Raw genomic sequence first — 21,687 nt, 5'->3', positions numbered from 1 at the left:
AATATCCATTGGCCATTTCTTTATTTACAGAATTCCAATTTATTTGGGATGGCAACGCACCAGCTAAAAGACTACAGGTCCCAGCCTCTCTTGCAGCAAAGTGAGTCCAAAGGACTAAGCTTTATGTGAGACTCCAAGGAAGGCTGCTTCAGAAAGAGAACAGGCTTGGCTTAGAGGTATAAACCTTTTTGCTTTTTCTCCCTTTCTTTCTTCCTGATGCCTGGTCTGCAGATGTAATGGCTGGAGCTCTAACAGCCATCTTGGACTAGGAGGTAACCTGGAGGATGGAAACCATGTGTGCCAGAGCCCAAGGATAGAAGGCACCTGGGCCTCTGATGTATTAGAATTTACCACCAGCACCAGACAGCCTACCTCAATAATTTCTTACATGAGAAAATAAACCCTAAGCCACTGGGTCAAATCATTATTACTCACAGCCCAACCTAACCCTAACTGATACACTGATTATGCCTACCATGCCACTTATTTCACTCTATGTTTAAATTTCCTTCACTTAATACACTACTCTTTCAGTTATCCTACTATTTTGCTAGGACTTTGAGTAATATGGAAATAATTCATATCTCCACTATCCAATAGGGCTGCCACTAACCACTTGTGGTGACTGAGTCCTTGAAATGTGTTGTGTAACTAAAGAACTCAATTTTTAATTATTTAATTTAAATGTAAATACCCACACGTGGTTCGTGCTACCCTGTTTTCTAGAACCTTTGCAATCCCTCCCCTCCCTCTTGTCTTTTCAATCTCAGCAATCTCATTTACTTGCACAGCTTTACCTGTCACTCTGAAGTGTACTTCAAGGCTTGACCTCTTAACGAGGCTCGAGGACTACGTTTTCATCTGGCAGTCCAGATGATGTCAGCAGGTACCTTAAACCACACTCTTCATTTCCCTTCAAAGCCTATCCTATTGACTCCTCTCATCTTCTAGCTGCCTGGATTCAAAACTGGGCAGTCTTTTTGACATTTTCCTTATGCATATGTAACTCCCAATGATATCAACTGTACTCATCACTGCAAATATCATATATTCTATCACCCCAACAACTCTTTCACCTATCTACTCCCTTGCAGAACAACACCTTGTTCACCCTCTTATTCCTCTTACATGAATTTTATTTCCATTGTGTTTTAACTCTCCTCTCCTTGCACTCTCTTGATTCTTGTTCATCTTACCAGTTATTGCTAAATTAATCTTCCTTAAGCACATCTCTGACGTTACTCACTTACTTAGAGCGTTAATGGTTAACTCTGCTGAATTAAGTAATCAAGAACAGCTGACTTCCCTGAGTATTTTATTTCCTCCTTTCTAAAGGTCACATAACATTTTTGCTGTACGTTCAATCATACTAACACTATAACATTAGCCTTATGACTAAGATATCTGCATCCTTCTATTTCTTTGGTCCTTACTTTCTATTTCAAAACCTTATTAGAAGTATCCTTTGTTTCATTTTACTTCTAATTCTTTTCGGAAAGATTAAAAATATAAAAATAAATTCAGTATACACTGCTCTGCCTGAAATTCAGTATCAACCAAAATATGGTCTCAGCCTACCTGATCTCTCACTATTGTTTTATCCACTTGCTACCCTACACACAGCCAGACTGTATTACTCATTGTTCCCCAGATAGAGTCTGTATTTTTCTTCCTCCACACATGCTGTTCACTACATTTGGAAGAAAATCCCTGATTTCTGCCTTAATATGTCCTTTGGCATCTCAGGTTATAAATACAACTCATCCTTCATGGTCATTAAAAAAGCCCAATCTTTTACTGATTTTCACAATACCATACTACCAACCTGATGTGCTCTTTCTTTCCTACTTAAAAATATAAAAACAGTATAATGGAGTTTTAAGTGTGAAAGCATATAAAGCAGTCCTCCCCTTATCTGCAGTTTCGCTTTCCACAGTTTCAGTTACCAGCACTCAACTGCGGTCTGAAAATATTAAATGGAAAAGTCCAGAAATAACAATTCATAAATTTTAAATTGCTCGTCATTCTGAGTAGCATGATGAAATCTCACACCATCCTGCTCCATGCCGTCCAGGACGTGCATAATCCCTTTGTCCAGCATATCCACACTGTATACACTACCTGCCCATTAGTCACTTAGTAGCAGTCTCGGTTATTAGATCGACCGTTGTGGTATTGCCATGCTTGTGTTCAAGTAACCCCTATTTTACTTAATGGCCCCAAAGCCAACCTTACTATTAGTTACTGTTGTTAATCTCTTACTGTGACTAATTTATAAGTTAAACTTTATCATAGGAATGTAAATATAGGAAAAAACATAGTATGTATATACGGTTTGGTACTATCTGTGGTTTTAGGCATCCACTGAGGGTCTTGGAACTCATCCCCTGTGGATAAGAGGTGACTACTGTGTATATGAATCTTAAAAGTCATTTTCTGATGTGATGAAGTTATCGATAGCTTATCTTTCCCCTATTTTCCAAACTTTCTATGTAAAACATGTATTACCTTTATAATTAGAGAGAAAAAATGCCAGGGCAAATGTCAGTGCGGACATGGCTAACTGTTTCCCCTGCAGGCTCAGCCAATGACTCACACACACAACACGCTGAGTAAGCACCTGCTGAACAGGCATTTACGTCAGGCATCATATAAAGGACCACACTACTTTGAAGTGGACAGGGCCTTTGTGAACACATATTCACAAGCATTCTTATTTTACAAATAAAAAAACCCTGTTAATCCAAGAAGATGAAGAACTCTCTCAAGGTCTCACAACAAACCGGTAGCTGAATTAAGTCCAGGCCCAGATAAGTCATCAAATAGGAGGAAATGACACCATATATTATTAAAATAAAGACAAAACCACCAAAACAAAAGGGGTAGCAAAATATCTAAATGACATGTGAAAACTGATTAAATGGTTAAAAAAGGAAAAGAGACACATAGCTAATCCCTCAGAAGGACTTCCAGTTTCAGCTCTGACATGTAAAAAGCTTAAGTTGTCATTCCCATCCTTCCAACAATAAAAAGCTGAACAAACCAGAAATCATTGACTTTTCCTGGACCCATCAGAGAAGTGAGTTCACACGGCAAAACACCACCTTGAAATCAGGAGAAACAGACAAATACAGAGAATTTCAGCCAAATGCAGAGAATCACAGCCGAGATTTGCTACACGGAGCAGAAGCCACTGGAGCCATAAGCTTGTAGAAACACTTAAATGGTAATTTTGACAAACTGCTGGAGGCTGAATATGGACTAGTTTGAGAGTGAGAAATGTAATCTTGGGAGGGGTCCCTAACACTTCTGCGGGTTTTGCCTCCAAGAATCCTACCAGGTTCTCATGGTGAAGAACCAAAAAAGATCCCCTCATGGCTCTGGGAAGGAGAGGGGAAGAGTAAGAATTGTAAAGAACACCCAAAATGTTCTCCACAATTAAGGCCTAGTCACAGGGAGAAAGATTTTATCAGAGCCTTACCTGAAGTGGGGAAAGGGCATTTCCCTGACTCCAGCCCCCTCCAGCCTTCCTATCTCACCTATGGGGGGAAAACAGCTAAGGAAGACTTGAGAAGGTCACAGGTCTGCAGTGTATACAGGCCCTCTAAACACTGAGATTTAGTCATGAGATTATAAACTGCTTCCCCTCCTCCATGCCTTAGCACCATACCAACAGGGCTCCAGTATAACAACTGTGGATTACAACTCAAAGTTCTGGGGGATGCAGACTCTATCCAAGGAGGAGTTCTTAAGGAAGATCAAAGACAACAGGGAAGATGACAAGAACACCAGAAGAATCTGAAGCCTCTCACACCTATGGCAAACATTAAACATCGCCCAACTCCTACTTAAGGAACATAAAACCTTACACAAAAGGCTTGTTTACCTCAGTTCCTATTACCCAACACATCACGTCCAACTTTTAATAAAAAATTACACAACATGCTGAAAGGCAAGAAAAAACAGTCTAAAGAGATAGAACAAGCATCAAAACCTCTCAGATATGGCACAGATTTTGGAATTAACAGACAGGGAATTTAAAATAACTATGATTAATATGTTAGGGGCCCTAATGATAAAAGTAGACAACACATAAGAACAGATGGATAATGTAAGCAGAGTGATGGAAACTCTAAAAAAAATTTAAAGGAAATGTTAAAAATCAAAAACACTGTAACAGAAATGAAGAATGCCTTTCATGGGCTCATCAGTAGCCTGGACACAGTCAAGGAAAGAATCAGTGAACTTGAAGATGGGTCAACAGAAACCTCCCAAACCAAAAATCAAAGAGAAAAAAAATAGAATAAAAAAAAAAATCTAAGAACTAGGGGAGACTTTCAAAATGGACCAGAACATCTAAAAACTGTGGAAAACTGTGGCACAGGGATACATGAAGGTTAAAAAGCATACCTTCATTTTGGAAAACCAGAAGGAAAAGAGAAAAAGGAAGAGGAAATATTTGAAGTAATAATGGCCAAGGATTTTCCAAAATTAATGAGACACCAAACTACAGATCCAGGAAGCTCAGAAAACACCAACAAGGATGAATACAAAATAAACCTACACCTAGGCATGTTATATTCAAACTGCAAAAAAACAAAAAGAGAAAATCTTGAATGAAGCTGTGAAGAGCAGGTGGGGCTGGAGTTGTGTGTAGGGGAAACCTTACCCATAGAAGAATAAGGAGAGAAATTACAACAGATTTCTCACCACAAATAATGCAGGCAAGAGGAGAGTGGAGTGAAACATTTAAAGAGTTTTTGAAAGAAAAAACATCACCAACCTAGCATTCTATATCCCAGTGATATTATCCTTCAAAAGTGAAGGAGAAACAAAGACTTTCTCAAGCAAAGAAAAACTGAGGGAATTTAGCTCTAGGAGACCTAACCTAAAAGAAATATTAAAAGAAGTTCTTCAGGAAGAAGAAAAATGATATAGGTTAGAAAGTTGGATCTACATAAAGGAAGTGCATCAGAGAAGGGAAAATTAAGGTAAAATAAAATGTTTTATTTTTCTTATTTTTACTTGGTACAAAAAAGTAACTGTTTAAGTAATAGCAATGTATCGGGTGACTATACTATATGGATAAATGAAATGAATGACAGCAGTGTCATAAGGGATGGGAGGGAAGAATTGGGAAAATTCTGTTAAAAGGTATCTGTACTACATGAAGCAGTATAGTGCTTTTGAAGATGGACTTAGATTAGTTTAAAATGTTTACTGCAAACTAGGGCAACCACCAAAAAGATATTCAACAATCCAGATTAGTTTAAAATGTTTACTGCAAACTAGGGCAACCACCAAAAAAATATTCAACAATCCCTTAGAAAACATAGTATTAAGAGATGACTTAACAGATAAAAAACAATTACATAAAAATTCAAAGTAAAAATGAAGTTGGAATAATTTAAAATCCAAAGACGATTAATGATAACAACATATAATTCTTGGTTGATGAATGTGGCAGGCATTGTTCTAAGCTGTTTACATATACTATCTCATTATTTGTTAAAATTATCATTCCTATTTTCAAATGAAGAAACTGAGGCATAGAGATTAAATTACTTGCTCAGTGATCCACAGTAAGTGGCAAGCTGAATTTATACCCAGGGAGTTGGCTTCAAAATCCACTCTTAAATAGTAAATACTGTCTCTCTAGTAACCAAATGAGTCAATGGTCTAATCATATCGATTAACTTTGAACACTGTTTCTGTCAGATTCACATTAAAATTCACTAAAAACGCCATCATATATTCCATGGACTGAAGTTCTACTATACCTGAAAAATTTCACATACCAACGATTAAACTGCAAATACATTTTCAGGTAAAAAAAGTTTTTTAAAAAAATTAACAGATGTGTCCAGGAGGTATATGCAAAAAAATTATACTATCGTTGTACTTCTTAAAAATCCAAATAGAAGTAAATTAGATATTTACAAAGTATACAGCAAAAGACACCATTTACTCCTTCCCTTTATTTAGCAATGATGTATATTTAGTAATGAATGGTTATGTAAAGCCACTACCTTTATCCAATTTTCTAGCTCTAGATAACTTTTCTTGTGATCTCCTTTTTAGTTCTTGGACTGGAATACAAGCCAATGCTTTCTCCTGGAGAGCAAGGTTCTCATACACCAGCACATGCTGAATGTTGGACCGAAGAACTTTCAGAATGATTGAATCAGCAGTAACCTAATAGAAAAAAAAATGAAATTAGTTTTTCTGCATATGCTACAAAAAAGAATATATAATAAAAAAACACTGGTTCTCATTTCATAAAGAGGAATGTATGGATTCACTGAAATATAGTAATTTATACTCAAAAACTTTACAAAATTACTATTAGGAGATAGCCATGTCTGTGCCACAGTCTAAGATATATCTATTTTTCCCTGTAAATATAACATATTATTGAGAATATATTTAGACAGGGATATGATGAATTCTTGACCTCCAACTTGGATCAAGATAGCGCTCTAAGCAATGCATTTGACAGCCCTTTCCACTTCAAACCCCTGTAAATACAGCAAAGGAAGAGTACTCTTAAAGAGGAAAGACAGATACAAATGGACTAAAGGAAGAAATCATGGCACTATGCCCTCCGGAGAGAGCGGTTACAAAAACTAAAAACGTTCTCAAAATAACTCCAAGAGCAGAGGAGCCACGGGATCCACAGAGCAGGAAGGGGCCTTGGAGCAGGCATGCGGGAGACTGGCTGGGCTGTGCAGCAGAACAGCTATACATTTTGGTGTCCCTCATGTCCCTACCCGCCTCCACTCATTGTCAACAAAGAAGTGTGCCTCTGAGCAGTGAGGAAGGATACTTAGATTCTCAAAAGGAAAGAGAAGTGTCCAAGCTCAGAATGGTTGCTTCTGGCACGGCATGTCCTGCCCCCCCTCCAAAGATGCTAGAAACAGATGCAGTATCCACAGATAGGCTAGCAGGAATTCTCAAATTCATACCTATCTACAACAACCCATACTGTTAAGGAGATGCGTTAGAATCAACATTAGAAGAACTAATCCTGTAGCAACAGCAGCAAATACAGAAAAAGACTAAAAGTCTATCTTCAGAGATTCAAGAGTATACTATATTCACAGAAAGACAACTTTGGATCTTGGGAATTAAAAATTTAAACACTGAAATAAAAAAGCACAGATGGTGTCAAACAGAATAAATGTAGCTAAAGAGTGATCAACCAATTAGAAGACTGAGCCAAGACATTTTCTGAGAATGCAGCACAAAAAGAACATAGACACTGAGGATAAATGCAAAAGTTCCCAAATATAGCTAATAGGAAGTCTAGAAAGTAGATTAGGAAAAAAAAATGGAAGAAAGAAACTTCTCAAAGAAATAATGGAAACAAATTTCTGAGAGTTAAGAGTCAGTATGAATGGAAAAAAAAAATAACTGCATACAAGGGTGATATTCCATAACAGGAAGGATAAAAACAAAATTCTAAAAGCCTTCGATAATACCAGAAATCTCATTGGAAACAACAAAGCAAAATCTTTGAAATTCTGAGGGAAAATGACTGGGAACACAGCATTCATATCCAGCCAAACTAATCACATAAAAGAGCAAAATAAATACATTTTCTGATATGTAACAACGCAGAAAGTATATCACTCCCAAATCCAATCTAAAAGAATTATTAGAGAAATTATTGTCCCTCCAAAATATAATACAGGCAAAGTAAATAAACAGAAGACCAGGGAGTAGAACCTGGATAAAAGAAGCAGAGGAGAGATTAAAAAAAAAACAAAAACAAAAACCACCAAACAAATAAAACTTAAGTTCTTATTCTTATAAATAAATAATCGTAACTGAAAAACAAAATCTCAAACATTTTCTCATAACAAAGGTGGCAGGGAAGGGAGCAGAAGAAGAGAAAAATCTGAGATTCCAGTCTTGTCATAAGATGCTGGCAGAAAAATATGAAAGGAAATTATTTTCATTAAAAATTTAATGGCAAAAATTAGAAGACTAAAAGAGGATATTCAAATTCCTAACTTTTAGAGGGGAAATAATGGAAGAAAACTTCATCAATCTACACAAACCAAAAACAGGAAAAAGAGAAAAAAGCAAGAAAGCAACGTCACAGGCACACGAAATAAGACGTCAGAAGTAAGTTCAAACATATTAGCAATTACTGTAAATTAAAAGGCAGAGATAGTCAAATTAATTAAAAAAATAAGAGCCATTACCAAATACTTTAATGTCAGGCACTGTATTAAGCACTAGGGATGGATACAAGAGACATGATCACTTTACACTCTAAGGGTTTGGGAAAGGCTTTAAACACAGAATGACAGAACCACCACATTAAGTCAACAGATACTTGACTATATGTGTGTGTATATGTTTTAGATACTGGAAAAATAATGGAGACCAAAATAGACAAGGATAATATCCTCACAGAGTAAGTGGTCTATTGATAAAGAAACAAATACTGATATGACAACATTCATTTACTCGAATACTTAATGAGCCTTTATTATTTGCTAGGTACTAGGGATACTGTGGTAAGTTATACTATTCATCGGTATGATAAGAGTTATAAAGCAAATATAGAGGATAGTAAGACTGTATAACAGGATTCTGAACCTAAAAGAAATGGTATTTGTGGTAAAACATGAAAGATGAGAAGGCAGAAAACAGGGAAGGAAAAAGACCATTCCTGTCAAAAAAGCATACAGGTAGCTGAGGAGTGCGTGTGTATGTGGCTATGCTGAGTATACCGTGAAGGATGAGAGAGAAGATTAGGGTATCTAGAGGAAGGAGAACTAAGGGGAAAACAGTAGAGACAGAAAGCAAAGTATGACGGTGGGTTGGTAAGCAGCTGGATCTTCTCTCTTTCCATTGTAATGGGAAGCTATTAAAAGAGACTTAAGCAAGGGAGTAAAATGATCAGATTTGTGTTTTCAGAATCTCACTCTAGCTGTAGTGTGAAGAAAGCAGAGAAGACCCAATGGGGGGGTGGGGGGCGACGGCGACTGCATAACCCTGAGAAAGCAGGTGGCTTGAACTAGCGTGGTTACAGTAGTTGTAGAAAAGTGAGTGGATCCGAAAAGAAGTTAGGAAGTAGAATCAGCAAGTCTTGGTGACTGAACTGTGGAGTCAGGCGGCACTTAGGAAAGTAGAAAAATACGTGGGAATGATCCACAGATTTTTGATACGAGCAAACGGGTCAATAGTTGAACCACTTATAGGAAAAAGACCAGGAAATGATCAACTGAGCTAAAAACTACGTATGGTCAAGTAGAAATGAACTGAAAAAAAGTCTATTAAATTTAACAGCATGGAGATTGTTGATGATCTTAGTAAGAAGTTTTCCAATAGTGTTAATAAGGAAAACAAATCCCAAGAGACTTAGTTGTATAAGTGGTGTCTCAAAGTGGGCTAAGTGCACCAAAGGAGTTGTACAAAATGGTCCACTGGAATGTGGACAGAACATATTAGAACTTCTATTTATATTATTTTTTGTTCAAAAAGAGATTAAGTTATAGTAACATTTAATATTTGGATTAACAGAGACTCCCTCTCAGGCTAGAGAAGCTATCTCGAGGGAAGAAAGTATCACAAAGTAGAGGGGTTAAGAGTGGCGTGGCTCACTCCTACTTCTACTCTCACAATGTCACAAAGTTTTGCAGTTCAAATGTGCCTGGTTAAGTGGATTTACAGATTATGTTATGTAGTTTTACCTAAATTAACCCTTAACCTAGCTTATAAAACATTACAAAGACCCCTAAGCACTGAGGCTAATACTAATAACGTAAGTATATGTGACCAAGAAGAAAAAGGCAGGGCTAACATATCTTCTACTTTTATAGTATAAGCCCTTCAACAGTTATATTTTAATGAAAAAAAATCGGTCTACTGAGATCTGACAAGTTAGCCCCTCAAATTCAAAATTATCAAGACTCTTTAAAACACAGATTTATATTCACATTAATTAAATGACATATTGTTAATATATTTTTTAAAGTTAAAAATATTTACTTTTTTAACCTTCTCTTTACATTGTTTTATAACATACATAGTATATTGGCATAATAGTACATGTATATAATTTATAAACAAATACATACCGAGAGGATATGCTCAAAAATATTTTACTAATAGGGCACGTAATTAAAGTATAGAGGTCTGCTAGACAAATACATGAGAAGTAAAAACGCAGTGACGCGCACAGGGGACTCTTCCTGAAACTTGCTGTAAAGAGGGAGTGAGAAATACAAGATATGCAGGATCCAGGGATATTTGTGTGCTGGCTTGTTTCCAAGGTAAGAGAGCCTACAGGAAAGGATCTTAAACATTAATCTGCTTGTGAAAAATTCAGATTCCCAGGGTCCCCCCTCCCTTTCCAGTTGAGCCTGGAGTATGTCCAGGAATCTGCATGTCCAGGCTATTCTGATGCCAATGGTCGAAGCTTAGATGAAAACTGGCCAACAGAAAGGTTTAAATGCCATTGAGAAGAATCCCCAAGAAAAGAAGAGGTTCAAGACTGGGCACAGTCCATGTGAGATCCCACAGTGAAGAGAGGAGAAGAGACACATGCCCAGAGGAGGAACAGGCCTTTATTAAGAGCAGACACTTCTCCATTAGCAGAACGGATGAGTGCAACAGATGAGTGAAGAAACCTGACGGAGATCTGGTGATGAGAAATCCAGGTATTCACAACAGGGAGGAACACGCTCCCTTACCAGAACTGACAGTGAAGCATAAAAACATGAAATGTCTCCATTTTTATTTGAAAGAATTCTTATGAAAATGAGGCACTTACAGTGGTATCCTTTTTGTTCTTAAATGCAGATTTTCATTTACTGAGAGGGTAAGAACTCATCCAGAGAATTTTTATTTTCACTGTAATATTTTCTAATCTGGAAATTACCTCATTCATTGTGGTTTTTAATGGAACTCAAATGATCCTGAACAATAAAGTTTATTTTCTTGCCTTATTTCTTTATATATTCATTGGCACAACTCCAAGAAAACTAAATCATAAAAATAGAAGTTTGCTGATTGCATGGCGATTACAGCAGCTGGGTAACCACGTACGTAAGGCAGCAGTTAATTGCTTGAGAGAGTTTAAAGTTATTTGGAGTATAAACGGAAGTTTAAAATGTGAAATCTGTTTTAGATCAAAAATAGTTTTTTCTTCACTAATCATACTTGGATTCCAAATTGGTTTTTTGTGTTTTTTTTTTAAGATTTTATTTTTTCCTTTTTCTCCTCAAAGTCCCCTGGTACATAGTTGTGTGTTTTTAGTTGCGGGTCCTTCCAGGTGTGGCACGTGGGATGCCGCCTCAACGTAGCCTGATGAGCGGTGCCGTGTCCGCGCCCAGGATCTGAACCAGTGAAATACTGGGCCGCCAAAGCGGAGCTCATGAACTTAGCCACTTGGCCAAGGGGATGGCCCCTATTTTAGTTTCTAATGTGAGATATATCTAAGACTCTTTATAAGAAAAAAGTACAATGTGTACATTTTGTCAAATCATGTGATATAATCAGTAGAAGCTGGATTAGCAAATTCTCTTCTTTAGTAAAGAACCAAAGCTTCCCAAGCCCACTAGCCCTCTTTCTACCTTTATGCAACCTTTTGCTCTTGTGGCTTTTAAATTTAGAACCTAGAAAATTAAAAACACAAGTTCTTTTTAATAAATTTTTAATAATAGTTTTAATCAATTTGTGACTTCAGTAAACACTTCTTACAAGAAACCTGTCTTTCTATTTATAAAAGTACTAAATGTTGTTGCAAAAAAAACCTTCAGGAAATACTGAATGGTAAAAATAATATAAAATCAGCTATAACTTCATTACTCAGAGGAAATTTTGGCTAAGACATCTGTGTATAGCTTTCCAGACCTTTTTAAAATGAAAATATTTTTGTATGTGCATTTTGTATAAGAAAAATTGAAGTATCATACACACAACATATGTTGCTTAATTATGGAATTCTCAGTTTATCTTTTTTCCCCACATAATAATTCTTTTCATGTCAAAACAGACCACATCATCATTTTTAATGGATGCTAAGAATGCTGATTTAAGGATGTGTCATATTTAAGTAATCTCCTATTGAAAAGTTTGTAGGTATATTTCATCTTTAAGAATGGGAGGTTCATGAACAAGAAACTAGACATTTAAATCTTACATCCATATAGGATATTTTTTCTCTTATAAACATCACATATAAATCCAGACTAAGGTTGTTTTATGAGATTAAATTAGTTTAAAAAGTAACTCATTTTATTATTTATCATTATTTAACACTACTATATTATCTTTATAATTGCAATGAAATAATCTCAAATGATAACTCTTTTAAATACATACATACATACCCAGATACACAATGGGCAATAATTTCTAGAGTGATAAAAAAGTTGATGAAAAGTTCTTAACAATTTCATACACATTCTAAAAGTAGTCATGTACCAAATAAAAGCATACATTTAGACTAGCTGTGTAATAACTGCTGACTGCTTATTTTAAGCAAATCATACTTCAGAATCACCTAGATCAAGTTGCAAAATTGGAAATATAATGCATCTTACATTCTGAGGTTGTATGTCTTTGAAAAACTCTCTGCTGTTTCAAATCTGCTTTCAGAAGGCAAAGGGTATAAAAAATATAAAGAGTTATCAGGAAGTTATTTCTCTAGGAACACTAAAAACTCAGCATGTATAACCAGAAAATTTAAAAATCAGTTGGGTCATTAGGGAAATACAAATTAAAGCCACAATGAGATACTACTTAATTAACATCTACTAAAATGGCTATACTATAAGAGACAATAATGAGTGTGGGTAAGGATACCAAGAAATTGGAACCTTCACACATGGCTGGTGAGAATATCAAATGGTGCAGCAACTTTGGAAAACAGCTTGGCAATTTCTTAAAACATTAAAGATAAACTTACCATACAACCCAGTGGTTCCACTCCTAGGAATCTACCCAAGAGAAATGAAAACATATGTCCACACAGAGCCTTGTATATGTGAACGTTCATAGCAGCATTATTCAGAATAGGCAAACATGGGAAACAACCCAAATGCCTATCAGGTAATACGATTCAGCAATAAAAAGGAGTAAAATACTGATACATCCTATAATATGGATAAATTTGAAAAACACACAAAATAAAAGAAGCCAGAAGCAAAAGACTACATATTGTACAATTCCATTTAGATAAAATAAGCAGAAAAGGCAGCAAAATAAGTTTCTAACAAAGATCACTTATTGAGAACCAATACGTTTCAGTGCTTTATATCTTGAAGGAAAAGCAAACGGCAAGCGTCAACATCAGTGACTATCACCTTGTCTATTTCAAAATTTTTCTTGATATAGTTTTGTTTTTGTTTTTTTTTAAAGATTGGCACCTAAGCTAAAATCTGTTGCCAATCTTCTTTTTTTTCTTTCTTCCTTCTTCTTCTCCCCAAAGCCCCCCAGTACACAGTTGTATATTCTAGTTGTGAGTGCCTCTAGTTGTGACATGTGGGATGCTGCCTCAGCATGGCCCGATAAGCGGTGCCATGTCCATGCCCAGGATCTGAACCAGCAAAACCCTGGGCTGCTGAAGCAGAGCGCCCGAATTAACCACTCAGCCAAGGGGCCGGTCCTTAAGATCGTTTTAACCAAAAAATATTATAATAGTTATGAAGCTCACCAGTGCTCAGGATTTGTCTACTTTATACAAAGGTTAAATGCTTTTTTAATCTCTCTCCTGCTGCTTGACTTTGGTCCATTTTAATTCTCAATTAGTATTCCCACTTAAAATAGACAAGGCAGGAAGACATAACCGTCAAATTCTCAAGTATAGCAACTAGTGGTGATAAAAACTTAAATCACAAAATACTTTTTAAAAATGTGTATTCCAGGGGCCAGCCCAGTGGCATAGTGGTTAAGTCTGTGTGCCCCGCTTCGGTGGCCTGGGGTTTGCGGGTTCAGATCCTGGCTGCAGACCTATGCACCACTTATCAAGCCATGCAGTGGTAGCAGCCCACATACAAAATAGAGAAAGACGGATACAGAAGAGGAAGACTGGCTACAGACGTTAGCTCAGAGCCAGTGTTCCTCACCAAAAAAAAAAGGTATATTCTAGTGATCCGTGGATAATCAAGAGTTAGCTATAAAAAACAAGATTCATTCTAATTTCTCCCGAATCTCTTAAAGAACACAGAAAAGATACTTTGTCCCAAGGACTACAGAAATAAGAGTTGACATACACTAGCCTACTAAGAGCATATGTCTTTGAGAAAGACAGTTTATTTTCTTCTAAACTCTAAATGTGCTTTGGCAATAAAATGATATTTTGTTTCTGGTGTAGTATACAGATGCTTTCTGGTGATTAACAATCTTAAATACCTTAAACTATATCGGAATTGCCAGAGTAAGAATCAAAAAAAGGAAAGAAGTTAAAGAAGACTCAGAAAATGTGAATGGACTTCCTAAGCCAGAACACTAACAAAATACTACTTAGTTCAGGAAAGAGCTATTTTGTAAAATAAAATGTTTTCATGCGTTATATGCCTTTCTACAAGGCTGGTTAATACTGTGCATTTTACACTGTAAAACTGAGATTCAACAAAAGATAAAGTAGGGAATCTTAAAAGATATATTCTAACACTTTAAATAGAAAAAGGATACAAAAAGGTGGTAAAAACCAAGGAAGAGATTAAATATGCTTCTGTATCAACCTTAACTGCAAAACTGATGAAGACCTCAGGTATTCCAAGATGGAATGCACATGCTCAAGAGAGGGGCACAAAAGAATCCACTGGAGTGTATCTTAGATCTACCTTTTACTTCACCCTTTGATTTTTCACATGATTATTGTATAAGGTACATATCAGTATAAAAGCATATAATTTATAAGTTAATAGACACTTATTGGGTCACGTACTTAACATTTTATTACTGGTAAGATGTACCATCAAAAGAGTGGACACCACTGTTCTAAGGAACAGACTGACTCGGGTTAGTATTCTGTCACATTAAAATTCAGTAGTCTCACTTTTCTGTTAATGTGTGATAACTTTGTACTGAATGAAGCAGCTCAGACACTTTACAGGAAGAACTATTATTACTAAGCGTAAACACTTAATAAGCCCTTTACAGCTTCCAAAGCTTTCATAGATGCTATCTCATCTGATGCCCACAGCTACTTAGCATCACTACTAGTTGATCCAACAGTATCCAGTAACAGTTTCTCAGAAGCATTCATAAACACTAGCTGCATTTATTATTACAAATAGACATTAGCTATGAAGCTAATGAGAGGAAAAAATATTTTAAAGACTTAAAAGTTAACCTAAGTCAATCTGAGACACAAAGGAATATATTCTAGAGGAGTTAATCCTCCACGAAAAACGTTTAGAAACCACTCAACAACAATTATATAAAAGGACAGTAACTCTCTGACTCTTCCCCTGACAGCCCCTATCATCTCTATTCTTAAGTTTTTAAAGACAAGCTTTGGGCCTTCCCAGACTACGCAGAGGAATGACTGCCCATTATTTGACTACCAGCGAGGTAAGGTTCAAGGCTCTGGAATTACTCAGCTGCAAAAAATTAAGGGTAGATTTAAAAACTGACTCTATATAAAGTTCTGCTGCACGGAGGGCAGTGACAAGGTGTTTTACCAAAATTAAAATGAAGACATACGTCTAAGCTGGCTACTGATAAAACCACTACAGAAAAATTACAAAAACTTTTCTGACAGTGAAAATTTAGGAGAAGAATACTTAAGGACCTTTATCAAAAGGGACTTTTGTAAACATGATAATTTCCTATTAAATGAGATCATGTAGGTGTACCAAGAATGCCTATAAGACATCAAAAGTTTGATTTCAATTCTTCAGAAGTATATATCTGTATATGCTAATAACAAAACTTCACTAATTTGCTCGCACCACTAACAGTAAATTAATACATCATTATTTACCTTAAAGAAGCTGATTTTTTATTAAATTGAGGTATTGTTAACAGTTAGGCTGTTGGAATTAATAATCCCCATGGTTAATGGCAGCAGGTAAAATTCAGATCAGAAGTGTCAATGCAGTAGAGGAAATCTTATTTAATGGCCATACCTTTGTCCCGCAAGTCCACTACTTTGTTTTAGGTTAAAGACATATGCTAATTTGTATAACTGACCTAAGTACTAATGCAACAGATACTTAGGCTGCCTCAGAAGCAATAAGCCGCAAGTTAAGATTTAAAAGTATAAATAAAAGATAGCCATTTTCCCTTTTGTTACAAATTTGACATTTTATAAAGAGCTGAGGAAATTTAAATGTATTCGAATTATAAGAACCAAGAATAACTGGGGCATAAATTCAGGAATAAACCATAACATACTTCAGAGCTTTCGCTCCTTCAATACGTTGAAAGGAACAGTTAAGGAAGGTTTAATTCCAACATTACCATCGGAGCAGACGGTGGATTTGCTGACTGCCCTTCACTGTTCCCTGCACGCTGGGTTAACCCATTAGGATTTGAAGACTGCGTTGTAGGAAGCTGGATACTGGCTGCAGGCTGCTGAGGTAATTCTACTTTGTGGCTCTTATTTGATCCATCTAATCTGCTACTTCTCTCTATGGCAATCAGGTCACGGATTTTTTGCAGCTGCTCCACTGAAGCTTTTTTAGGAAAGATAAGATGTGTTTCTCCCTGGAATTTATAAAATCAGAAAAAATTTTAACCTTTGTTTTATACTGACAGTCATTCTTATATATATATATATATATAAAAGGAAGCCAACACTATAGAATACACCGTATCTTTACAAACATTCTGTTTTCTTACCACTATGGCACTTTTTTTATACAGTCAAAAGTAATGCCTAACATAAACCAGAAAATTAAGAAAATTCGTCTCCTGTTAGCATATAATGCCTACCTTATTTCAAAGGACCTTTAATAAAATATTTTATCTTTTAGGAATAATAAGATAGAAAGCCATATAAGAATTGCACAAATGATATTCCTATCTTCTCTGCAATAGTATACGATACTACTATTCTCTATGAAATTCCCTATGAAATAACAACGAAACTAGAGATATAGCCATACAAAATGATCACTGGTCACATAAAAACGATAAGAAGTTATATAACAACCTTTGAATTTTCTCAACACAAGTCTGTAAAGAATAGTTACATGATTAGAAGTCTATATATGGGATCCACCACTTCTCCCCCAAGATAATAAAAGTGTACCTTGATGGTCAATTGAAAACTATGTCTTGTTAACAGTAATACAAAGGTGATCCAAACAAAACAAAAAATCAAACAGTAAAAATCCAATTCTTTATGTAGTGATTCATTTAATGAATACCAATAATATAATCAGAGTGCTTTGAGATACAATAAACATTACAATAAGGCTCACCATGTAAAATAGGGAGCCAAGTACAAAGCAAGAAAAAAGTGAAATGAAAATATATTCAATCAAGTTTCAAGATGTTGAGAAGCAACAATGTCAAAACAGTAATTCCACTAACTGCAAATGAGATAAAACAGTTGTTACAATGTGCAGCAGACAGACTTGTAGATTGTGAGTATTTAAATTAAACTCCACAATTGAGAATGACCTTACATCCTGGTGATGGCAGACCTACAGGCATCAACTGACCAAGACATTACTCATTAATAGCATGAAAATCAATTCCATATGAATCTTTTTAAAAAAGCTGGAAGAAGCCAGCAAGCTCCATATATTACCCATAATAGCTGCAAAAAAAGACTACTACTACTTATTATGTTTATATGTGTTCTAGGTACTGTGCTAAGCATTTTACATACAGTATCTTATGTAACTCTCACAACCACCCTCAAAGGTAGGTATTAGGTTTATCTTCACTTTTTATATGAAAATAAGGCTCGGAGAAGTTAAATAACTTGCCTGATGCTACAGAATTGTCAGAGCAAGGATTCAAATTGCATGACCTTAACTGTTAGGCTATCATTCACTCCATCTTAGACTGAACAGAGACCCAAGACCACAAGCTTGTGCAAACAGTTGGACGGGTTGGGCAAAAACAGAACATTTCTACAGTTATGATGGTTGGCACAAATCAGAACACGATGACTTTTCCAACATTAGAAGGAACCACCTTATATCTAGGATGAGTCTGGGAAGAAAAACCAGACATCTGGTTTAAAATCAACTATGGAAGCTTCTGATCTCATACTGCTAGTGGAGCACTGAGAAAGGTAGATGACACCACGGACAGAGAAGGAAAAATAGCATGACAGGTATCTGGATCTATGCCTCAGTCCACCCCTCAGAGAGGGCCCTGGTAAGACAGAGATGCTGCTCATGCCTTGCTCCCTTCCACCTTTTCAGGACCAGTCCTAAAAGAATACGACTATGGTCAAAGTGTCTGTACCAAAATTTTAATCAACAGCACTGTATTTTCATAAAAGGACAAAGTTACAGGCTTAATGTACTAGATACAGTAACATTTCAGAACTTGATGAGAAATCTAGTATTTAACAAACCTATGTTTCTCAATGGATTTTTGCTGAGGCAATTCTCATTGCCAGACATTAAGCAAACCTGGCCCCTGCCCACTAAATGCTGGTTATATCTTCCAGTCACCAAGATAATCAAAACTGCCCTTCTCCAATGCCCCACCCTCAGGACGGGGGTGGGGGTATAGATGGAGGGTGGGTATGGCTCCTGGTGAGAACCACTCCACTAAGCTAGCCTGATGGGTGACATATCTACTTGGATCCCAGTCTTTCTCAACCTCCTTCTCAGAATTTTGATAAAAAAGAATACAGCCTCAGAGACAAGTGGGCCCAAAAGCATCCAGGAGTTTAATACACAGTTGAAAATTTTGGGATAGGTCTTAGATTCCTACTTCATCTCAAAGGCTACCAAGTTTCCTTTTGGCGGCAGAGTTTAGTTTCAGCTCCATTAGTGTCTCCTGCAACTTAGCCACAATGATAAAACCTTTACTTCAGACAGGTCCTGAGGTGTGACACTCAAAGCCAACCAGAACTTTCAGTATAAATTACTCTTATCAAAACATGTTAATTTTTTCTGAAATTGTGACTCCATTTGTGTCATATACTACCGCAAGTCTCAATCTGGCTTGTTTTCTTGTTACTCTCAGGTCTGCCTGAGACTGAGGGGTTTTCTGGGATGTGGGACTTTCCATGCTAAAACAGGCCAATCCCAGGCAAACTGGAATGGTTGGTCACCCTATCTGGCACTCGAATATTTGCTGACTGAAAGACAAATCTGATTCCACTGAATCTGTGACACTTCAACAATGAGAAATTAGTACAGTCTCCGGTTGTCATTTACTCAATTTTCCTGCCATTTGACTCTCAAACATCTGCATTTCCTTGAACAAAATCAGCAATGCTCTCAATTTTTCCCCTCTATAGTTTAAAGTCTCTATATCAGATGTCCGTGACTACAAGCAGACAACACCATAATTTATACCTTCAGCCTGACCTCTCCTTTTGAGTTATAGACTCATATATCCAACTGCCTACCTGACACCTCTACTTGAATATTTAACAGTATACCAGTGAAAATTATCCAAAAGACAGGTAGTGATTTATCTTGACACTTGTTACTCTCCAAGAGTTCTCATTCTCAATTAATAGTACTCCCATCCACTTAGTTGCTCAAATCAAAACTAGAAGTCACCCCTGATTCTTTTCTTTCCCTTATACTCCACAACCAACTCATCAGCAAGTCCAGCATACTGCTTCAAAAAGAAATTTTGGATCCCTGAACTTCTCCTCCGTCTCCACTGCAAACAGTCTTTAATTCAACACATTTGTATTTAGTGCCTAAATGCACCAGCACAATTCCAGAAGCTGAGAACAATAGGCAAAAATCCCTGCCCTCATGGAACTTACACAAACCGCTACTCTTTCTCATTGAGACTAATATAATAAGCTTTCCAACAGGTCTCCCTGCTTTCCCTTGCCCCATCCCAGAACATCCAGAATATCCTCTTTACAACTGCTAGAGTAATCTTTAAAAATATTCTTCCATTCCCCTTCCAATGGCTTCCCATCTCACTTAGAATAAGATCCAAGTCTTTATCACAGTCCTCAAAAACTCATGCCCTTGCCTCTTCCTGCCTCTGTAGCTACTTTCTGTGCTGCTCCTGCTAGATGTCCTTTGCACATGCGAATCCTTCTACGTGAAAACTCTTACCTGAGAGCTTTCAGGTACCTGAACTGCTTCTTGTTACTCAGGTTCCAGCTCAAATATTATCTCCTCAGAGGCATTCCTTGACCACTCATTCTTACACAGCTGCCCGTCACTACAGTTGCTTTTTATTGTATTACCATGCTTTATTTTCTTCTTTGCACTCGTCTTTGTTTTCATGTCTACTGTCTGTCTAACCTATTAGGATGCAAGCTCCATGTGACACGGGATCTATATCTACCTAGTTCACTACTATATCCCCAGGGCCTGGAACAGAATCTGGGGAGAGAAGCAGAGAGGCAGGAAGGAAAATAAGTCCTAGAGCAACTTAGCCTATCTCTTTAACAACTTCTACAGCCTTGCCAATTCTGACCGCTACTGCCTATCGAGTCTCCACAACCTGGTCCAACTTCTTTCAATATTCTATACACTAAAAATGGTTAAGCTTATACCCATAAAGAAAATTCACAATATTGATAACTACTTTCATTGTGTCATAAAATTAAACTATGCCACGAGATTCCAGAAGATGGAAATACCAACCTTTTCTTTTAACCTAAAAACAAAAAGACCCACTGAGATCATTCTCCCCTGCCACAGAAGAAAACCCTTATATGTGGCAACTAAACTCAGCTTTTCTGTGTTTACTCTTTTCATTTCTTACTGGAGACAGGTGGCTGGACCCTATTCAGGTGTGTTCACAAATCAGATTTTTGCTAAAGTGAGCCACAATTTGGTCCTTGGGTTGCATGTCTTACTTGTTAGAAAGAAGTTACCCAGTGGGAGAGTAGTATTTTACTGTGGTTTTAATGTATATTTACTATGACTTTTAACTGTCTAATATGTGAAGAAATAATTAGTTCCACAGTTTCCCAAAATGATCGATTAATTAAAAAATTATCATATTTAGATAATTATCCATTAACACAATTTTGTATACTTTGTACATGAATTGGGAAGAAGAAACCCTTGAACATACTTACCTCTTCAAAGCCCATTTCAAATAAACATTCAACAGCTCCTCTGACGGGCAAGAGTCTAGTAGAAAATGCTGTGTTTCCAATCCGGATAGATCTATATTTTTCATCATTAGGGTTTCTGATTAAAAAACGAGGTTTGGTTATATATAACAATTTATATTTTTCACAATGTTTTTGCATTCCTTTTCACATCTTACACTGGCTGTACTCTACAAGGTAGTATGGATCCCAACCGTAAAGTAACAGGAAGCACAGTCTGTGAAGCAGCCTGATTCTGTGATGCTTACCTCAGTATACATTTACCACAACCTCACTGTTTAACTTTGCAGCTGATATTATTAATGCTGCCAGAGGGAAATCCATGTGACATTTTAATTCTGTGCTGTTAAAGCCAAATACCTGTATGAGTTTTTAGGTTGCTAAGAAAAAAATCCATGTAAGCTCCAGACAGGGTGCAGAAGGTTTTGCCTGTTTTGTTCTGATGGATCTCAATCATCAAGAAGGGTGCCTGATGCATAGAT

The 21,687-nt window shown here is 36.6% G+C and overlaps 1 protein-coding gene across 2 annotated transcripts in view; it reads right to left on the bottom strand.

Annotated features, from left to right (window-relative positions):
* NGLY1 (N-glycanase 1) overlaps positions 1-21,687 on the bottom strand; it is a 56,219-nt gene that overhangs the window by 28,120 nt on the left and 6,412 nt on the right. For both annotated transcript variants that reach the window (XM_046680478.1, XM_046680471.1), the window contains exons 2-4: positions 21,170-21,284; positions 16,432-16,677; positions 6,030-6,195 (exon numbers count right to left, since the gene is read on the bottom strand). In XM_046680478.1, the coding sequence (XP_046536434.1) occupies positions 6,030-6,195; positions 16,432-16,677; positions 21,170-21,284 (527 nt within the window). The remainder of the gene's footprint in view (positions 1-6,029; positions 6,196-16,431; positions 16,678-21,169; positions 21,285-21,687) is intronic.

The sequence above is a fragment of the Equus quagga genome, chromosome 1 (assembly GCF_021613505.1).
Source record: "Equus quagga isolate Etosha38 chromosome 1, UCLA_HA_Equagga_1.0, whole genome shotgun sequence".
In the NCBI taxonomy this organism is placed as follows: Eukaryota; Metazoa; Chordata; class Mammalia; order Perissodactyla; family Equidae; genus Equus; species Equus quagga.
The sequence above is the reverse complement of the archived record's forward strand: the minus strand, read 5'-3'. Positions and strand labels throughout refer to the sequence as shown.